General features: G+C 39.4%; 1 protein-coding gene across 1 annotated transcript in view; it reads right to left on the bottom strand.

Moving 5' to 3' along the window:
• Window positions 1–91: 91 nt before the first annotated feature.
• The window catches only part of LOC106530072 (brain-specific angiogenesis inhibitor 1-associated protein 2), a gene marked incomplete at its 5' end in the record, with an annotated part of 67,188 nt that continues 59,179 nt past the window's right edge, over window positions 92–8,100 (bottom strand). Inside the window, 7 exon segments of the mRNA XM_014025636.1 lie at window positions 92–184; window positions 4,907–4,944; window positions 5,151–5,310; window positions 5,418–5,486; window positions 5,586–5,787; window positions 5,997–6,216; window positions 6,857–7,099. Of these exon segments, the coding sequence (XP_013881090.1) occupies window positions 115–184; window positions 4,907–4,944; window positions 5,151–5,310; window positions 5,418–5,486; window positions 5,586–5,787; window positions 5,997–6,216; window positions 6,857–7,099 (1,002 nt within the window). The 3' untranslated portion in view covers window positions 92–114.

Genomic DNA, 8,100 nt, shown 5'->3' with positions numbered 1-8,100 from the left:
GATCCCACCTCTGGGCTCTCCTGTGCTAACACAGGCCTATAATGGCTATTATTTTCCTCTCGGTGGGGAAACGTAGCCCTGAGTGGAGAAAATAGGGGGGGAAACAGCAGGCTGCTAGTAGTAGATGGGTGCAGATCGGTCATCAGTGAAGTTGGGCCGGAGGAAGACCTCTATTGAACGGTCACTGCGGGGAGAGGAGGGGTGGGACAGGGAACACTTGTAGTTAGCATGAACAAAAATCACCATTTTTTAATATATATATACACAAAAGGTCAGTTTAGTACCCCCAAACCCATTTTTTATTTAACTGTAAATCAAAGCAAAAGGTTTTGTGAGAGCAAGCATGAAGTGTGAAAATAAAGAGTAACAATTTGCAACAGCATGGAGGGTTACTGTTTCTGTTGGTGTCATGGAGAAAAAAGAAGAAAAAAAAAGCCTGCTGGATTGTGCAAACCAGACACAGAAAAGCATTTTCCCCACCGCAGCCAGTGAAAACAGAAGTGTGGYCATTAACAATGAGAAGAAGAAGAAAAAAACAAAGAATGGTTGGTTAGGAGGTGATGGAGACTGGTGACTTACGGAGGTCCTGTTCCCTCAGAACCGGGATAATTCTGGACCCAAACTGGAAGGTAAAGAGAACCTTTGGGTTTGAATGGCTCATAACTCAGATCATGCATGGATCACAGTTCGTAAGGACACTTGTTAGTCTGATGCGAGGCGAACAAACCAGAACTAGCTGAAATGATAAAWGCAACACACGAGCGCGCACTACATGCTCAACATGCCATATTGTATGCAACCCCCTTTTTTAATAAAAACAAATTTCACTGTAAATTAAATAAAAAGAAATGGGTTACGTCTACTAGATTGTCAAGTTATTCAATTCCAAATAAAACTCACATTCAGGCAAAAAAACTAAACAAATAGGCAGGCAGAAAAAACGCCAAACACACCACCTCACACTTTCTACAGTGTCAGAAGAACAGATGCTGTGGATGCAGGGGGAGGTGCGGGGGATGGAACATGCAACGGGACACAGCTGGGACTGGGATTTACTCACAAAAGGGTTCATTTTTTTTTATATTCAATAAAAGGAAAAAAAACAACAACTTTAAAAACAAAATAGTAAAGAACGCCTCCTCAWTGGCAGAACAGATTTCTCCACAGACCAGACTGTTTATTAATATATAGATGTGTGTTTTATTTAGAATAGTTTTGTAAAAAGTCACCATACATTCAAGGTCAATTTTTTTTCGAAGCGTCACATTTTCCGGTTTTCCTCCACAGCATGCATTAGATAAACACTTGCTAATCAGTAGGCGTTCATTGTTTCTAGAAATATGTTAGGTGTTTATTTTTCTTTAAGAAAAGACCAAAAAGAAAAAAGAAAAGAAAAAAAATAACACTACACAGTCACTCAGGGAATACAATAGTAAATAACAGTAAAAGCTGCAAAAAGCTGTGTTGTTTTAAAGTAAACAGCTGTGATTGAGGATACTCAACAAAAGATCACGCAGATCACTACAGCTTCAGGTGCTAAATATAAAATAATTTAAAAGAAAATTAGTGTTGGATTTTATGTCATCCAGAATAAAGGCAGTCATTTCAACCAGGAAAAAAATAAATAAATACGATTTTTAAGAAGTTTGTGTGTCTGAGGGTGCAAAAGGTTAATCAAGCACACATTTTAATGTGAGAAAGTAAACTGAAGKAGTGACAGAAATATTTTATATAGCTATATATAAACGTTTAATGTAGAAGCTTGTAAAATTTGCTTCATTGCACATAAATTGTGTTTAATAGAGGGAGAGGAAAAAAAAGGAGGGGAAAAGCAAAGTAAGGCAAACATGACATCTTCTGGACAGAAAATCTGATCACTGACACAAGGAAGCACAGCAGGACCTATGGGAATTTCTCAAAACAGAAACATAAGCTGCTGGACAGCCTTTGAGCTTTACTTGGAACAAAGCTTTTTGAGCGTTTTTGTCTTGGATGAGATCTCGACAACATCTGGCCTCATGGTGCTTGGGAAGGCCATTCAGTCAGTGGCTTAAGTACGACGACACTGAAGTCTTTTGGCACTTGTACAGTACATGAACATGTCTTTCAGTTTGGGACAAAAATGACACAACCGTGTACATGCATGAAAGACGAGCAGTAGCAAAGGCAGTCTCTTGAGAGATCAGTCCATGATGGTGGACCGTGATCAAAGAGAGTTTTCAGAGTCCGTAACGCTGCATGCCGAGCAGGTAGGTCCCACTCAGGGTCTCTCGCTCAACGCAATCCTCCACCCACCAGCCGCTACTGTCCACACCGACGCCACCAGCAGCAGCACCCAGGACGGACAGGAGGAGGAAAGGAAGGACCCGGGGAGGAAGAGAGGACAGAAAGGAGGGATGAAACTGGCCTCTTCCAATCGGAGAAGGGGTGTGTGTGGAGGCAGAAGGAGAAGAGGTGGAGGTAGGTGGACAGGAGGAAGGGGAAGAGGAAGGAAAGATGGGGGGGAGGAGGAGGAGGAGGAGGAGGAGGCCCCTGTGCTATCCGGAGCTGTCTGTTTCTGTCTGTATGTCTGTTCTCACACAGTCGAAATCAATTTGCCATCAGGACTGTCACTGTGGAACAAAGAGAGAAGGAAGCTTGCCAGGTCGGACACACTCAGAGAAATGGAGAGAGACAAGACAGGCACAGTGAGGCAGGGTGGGGCTGAGGAGAAGTGCAGGTGGGGGGTGGTCAGGAACTCTGTCTTACCCCCACCTACAAACTCCAAACCCACCCACCCAAATCAGGAAGATCAGACTTTCAATTCCATCATCAACACCATCAGAGCAATACTGGTTCAAAACTGGTCTCCAAATTAAGACAGTTGTTTGGTCGTGTTTCCCCTCYAACAGTAAAATAAAACCAATWCAGAAACAAATATTTGCTGTTGATGAGGAAATTATTACGTCATAGCTGGAGGGATGTAGGATTCAAAGGTCTGGGTGAATACACCCTYTTGTCTCAAGATATATATAGAGTAAAAACACACAAACATTTAGAGCAGACAGGAGTGTGTGTAAAAGCTTGACACTGGTGCCCAAAGCCCCAGGCTGACGAGCACTGATGACTGAGATGAGGTCAGCGTGATGTCTACTGTCACAACATGTACTGTATACTCCAAAAACACCAGTACACATCCAAACCAGGACAGTTTTCTATGTCTCACTCATTACCCCTCCACACACACAGACACACTCATAAATAAACCAGTTCACACACATTTATATACATTTACATAAGGATGTACTGCCTGACTGGACAGGAAGAAGCATGGTGCAATTTTTAACCTCCTTTTCATCAAATAAACCTGTTTGTGAGCAAAAACCTAACTAGATTACACTTAAAAACACTCAGCTAATACTTGGAAAAARTGGGAAAAAATAATCCTGCTAAACCATATTTAATTCAGCTATTCAAAACAGTTGTTTAAAATTGCCTCAGGAGAACGTAAAGAAGAAAAATAGACAGTAAACCAGTAAACGTGAACAACTTAAGTTAAACTATACAACTTAAGAGAACTTTCTTATAACTAGTAATCTAGAAGTGTCACTGCTCTTCAGTCATAAATAAATAAATAAATGGCGTCTGAAGGTACTTAGAGGTCCTTTTCAAACAAAAAAACAAAAGTGTGTTCAGGACTTAACCAAATCTGGTAACACTTTTTAATAACTATACCTTATTTAGCCTTACTTTATCACTAATAAATGSTTAGTTAACCTTGAAAACATCCTTAAATAAAAAAAAGATGATTCATACTTATAAATAAATTAACACATTTATTAATGCTTTACCCATAAAGAGAAATACCCACAAAATATTTCCAGAACCTACACACGCATTGTTTATGCTTAATAACTCATTAATAAAACTATTGTATATGTTGTGGAAATGTTTATTTTACCTAGACAGAAACACAAGATCCAAGAATAAAAAGTACTCCGTGATATGTGTATGTATTATGCAAATGCTCATATAAATGTACTTTCACACCATGTGCTCAACATGTATTAATGATGAGAGAATGTTTAAATTGACTAGGATTTTCATCTGATTTCCACAGGTTATAAAAGGTATCGTGTGGCCCTTAAGCATTTTATCTACATTAATARTTAAAAAGCATAACTAGTCTTCACTTTAGAAGGGTTCACAAAAAGACTACTAACAACTGTCTTAATTCTTGATGCACTGCAGGATTAGTAGATAATCAACTCAAATGTTCTCTTAACATGTCTAACACATTACATAACGTACATTCAAAGCATAAAGAATAGTTAAATCATGGTTATTTAAGTATGAATAAACATGTATTATGTTGGTTTTGGAAGTAATTAGCCTTTATGAATGAATGAATGAAACTTTATTGATCCCATGAAAGGAAATTACAGTTCYGAACAACCCYTTCAAGAGATATAGTCAAACGCGTAAATCATTAAWACGTGTCAATTTATAGCTTGTTAAGTATTAATCATTCATAATAAATTGTGCTTTCAAGATTAACTAACAATTAGTACTGATTAAGTAAGGCTAAATTAGGTGTAGTTATTATAAAGTGATACCAAATATCCTAACATACTGTCTTTTCAATGTGACAAATAACCAAAACAACCCCAAAGCAATGCTGTGTTAAAATAAAGAAAACAGAGTGTGAATACTTTGCAATTAAACTTCACACTCATGTGAATTTATCCTTTAATAACTCATAAAATTATGGCAAGCGGCATTAAACTGCAACAACTAGTTTTAAGTGAGGCAGTCGTCTTGCCGGTTACTGTAACTCTTTCAAACTGTAAGTCTCTGATTAGTAGAAGCAGTGGCGATCATACAGCATGAGTCAATATTTGGCGAGAAAGGCAGTCAAGTCACTTACCTTGTGGCAAAGCGGCTGTCATAATCCTCAATGGCAGGCTGTCAAAAATGGTAACAGATTTGGTTAAACAACTGTTAGTTCTGAATGAAAACACTAGGTGGCAGCAGAAACTGGACAAAACTCTTTCATGTACTGCAGMTTTACTCGTGTTCAATTATGCAACAAAAGGTCTAAAGTAGAGAGGTTTGAATTAACAAAACAAGTGTACCAAGAGTAGAATGATGGYTATTACATGATGTACTACCTGTGGACCAAAGCCTGCCATGCTATAGGGCCGTGGGCGGGTCTGTGCTAGGCTCTGTGCCAGCAGTCGGGCAGTCAGGCCATAGTCAGGTGTGGGCAGTGATGCATCGCTCTCCAACAAGTTCCCTGTGCTGCTGCTTTTTCCATGGTGYAGGCTGGAACTGGAAGAAAACAGCAGCCTAAGACTCAAAATCATTTGTTGTATTTTTTATTTTTTTTTTTGTTACGGTGACATGTTTCTTATTTTAAAAAAATAAAGGGCTCATACTTCACTTTGAGCTTATCACCATCACTCTCAGGCAGAACACGTGTGTAGGAAAATGGGAACCATCCACGCCTGGTGAGAGGGAAGAAAAAAAATACATTTTGATATTTGCAATAAACATTAGGATTTCACAATATGGACTCCGGAAATAGAAACTACATTAATATTTACATCTTGTTCTTCTCGTTCTCTCCGTAGTGCCAGCCATCCCGGGCTTCAGGCACCAACAGGGTGATGACATCTCCTTCGGAGAAGCTGAGCAGAGTGCTGTTGTCGCCTGCAGCATGAGAGAAGATGGCCTGCACACGAGAGCGTCCGTTCTTCTCCAGTCCGGCTGCCATGGAACTGGACCTGGGCAGGGTCCTTGTCTCCCCTGTGGAGATTTTAATTACTTGTGATTAGGAAACGGGTCAAGAGTGTTAAATTAAGGTTTTTATTTTTAGGAACAGTTTGACCTTAAAACTTGCTTTTGTATATTCAGTTTATGAAATAAACAACTTGAGATGATGGTTGCTTTTCTTTAATATTTTTATTGGAGGTACCAGTGCATGACCAACTCTAAAGTATGTTTGGGTCTCTTACCCACTGGGTTTTTGTTCTTAGCAGGGGCAGGCCTGCGGACAGGAAGGGTGTTGGAGTAGACATCGCTGACCTGTCTCTGAGGCTGAGACTGGACCTGCGCCTGACTTTGAGGGGATGGAGGCCTGACCTGTGACATTGAACCCCCTTCTGTCCAGTATTCCTCACRGTGGACCCCTGTTGTCCCATTGACCATGGACATACCATCAGGCCCCATCAGTCTCTGGAATAAACACGTGGACATATCAATTCAGCAAGTAAACTGTGTAAGAATATATATATTTTTTTATTATACTGAGCCAAATGTGAGCAAACATCACTTAAAAATACAATCATTTTTGGTTAAATCGAAAAACCCAAACTGTAAACATTATTGTGGCTTAAAGTTAATTTATTTAAAGTGCCACTGACATACAGTTTTGGTAATAAATATGAATGCATTTAAGTTAAGATTATACAAATAAAAAAAAGGCACTGCTGAGATGAACAGCTGTTGAGATATTTGCATGTGAATCAAGAAGAAGTGATGTGAAAGGGGAGTGACATGTAAAAAAGTGTTGCTACAARGACTAAAACAAAGACAGGAGAGAATAATCTGGTGTTTCTTTAGATTATTTTTCATCACGATCAGAGAGATGAATAAGACAAGGGAGTTCCCTTAATGAATYGATGTCACTTCCTGTTTCACTTGGAGCAAAGTTTAAAAGAAATATGCCAAGTATTGACAAAATAGGTAAAATTGTGTGTGTTATGTTATTTTTTTTTTAATACAAAAGGTGTTTAACTTTTAGAATGTGAAGAATGCACGTCACAGGCGCCTGAGGTTCAACTTGAAACATAAATAAAGCCTTTGGTTTCCTCACCGCTGGGTGTCCAAGGCCACTCCCCATGAAAACAGCCAGCTCCGGCGGGATAGGAAGAGGCTGAGCCCCTGGGATGGGGTCTGAGATCACCAGGTTGGATTTGGAAGTGTGCAGAGGACTTGTGCCCCCAAGAGCACCGGAACCCATCTGCTGGGCCAGAAGCATTGCCCTCTCAGGCAGTTTGTTTGGGTCCGAACAGGCCTGCTGCCACACTGGGATCTTCTGAGTCAGAAGGTCTTTACCCTGTGGGGGAGACGTAAATAAATAAATAAATAAATAAATAAATAAATAAATAAATCAAAGGTAGTGAAAACAAGAGAAACATTCAGGAAGCTGTTAATGTAGAGATCCATTTAGTCCTAAACACTCACAGTCCATCCTTGACCTCTGCCTTTTGTGCAGCTATGAMAATGTGCTGTGTGGGTAAAGCAGACCATCACCCACCCGAGCCGCCCACAGCAGTAACTGTGGACATGACTGTTCAGTTGTTCAAACTTATTCTTTAACAAAAGTATCTGTGCATATATTACACACATACATAAAAAGAGTCAAGTTTTTCCCCCCTCTGAAATAGACAACTTGGATATTAGAAACCCTCTGGGAGAGAGTTTTTTAGTTTGGAGAAGGTAAAAACTTCCCACACACTGATTAATGACCAGACATGTCCAAGAAAAAATAAATAAATAAATAAATAAAACACCGCAGCTCAGTGAACACACATCCTTTCCTCCTGCAGCCACCTTCAGGCTGTCAGCTCCTACCCACCAATAATCCCAGKTGACTGATGCACTCCATTACCCACGAATGTGATATTCTCGAGGAAAGGACGGGTCTGCAGTTCTCAACACAATAAACAAATATATAAACAGGTAGAATCCTAAAGACAGACATTATTTTATCTACTTTTCAAGCTCATCTTAAAACCCATCTATTTTACTTGGCTTTCAACACCAGCAGGATTGAGTTTTAAATTGTATGTTTTTGTTTTTAAACCGTTTTTAATCACTTTTTTATCATGTTGTGTTTTAATGTACAGCGCTTTGTATCAGCTGTGGTTGTTTTAAAGTGCTTTATAAGTAAAGTTGGTATGGTATCTTTTTTAATGTTATATTAAAAGATTGGCAACAAAACTGCTACTAAGTCCTGGAAACAACATGGATGTGGAAGAGTTTAGGGTCATTTTCCTTACTTTAGTTCAGCTTGTTCAACATTACAGTCAGTATTATTGTGCCTATATATATATA

The sequence above is a fragment of the Austrofundulus limnaeus genome, unplaced genomic scaffold (genome assembly GCF_001266775.1).
Source record: "Austrofundulus limnaeus strain Quisiro unplaced genomic scaffold, Austrofundulus_limnaeus-1.0 Scaffold4, whole genome shotgun sequence".
Classification (NCBI taxonomy): domain Eukaryota; kingdom Metazoa; phylum Chordata; class Actinopteri; order Cyprinodontiformes; family Rivulidae; genus Austrofundulus; species Austrofundulus limnaeus.
The sequence above is the reverse complement of the archived record's forward strand: the minus strand, read 5'-3'. Positions and strand labels throughout refer to the sequence as shown.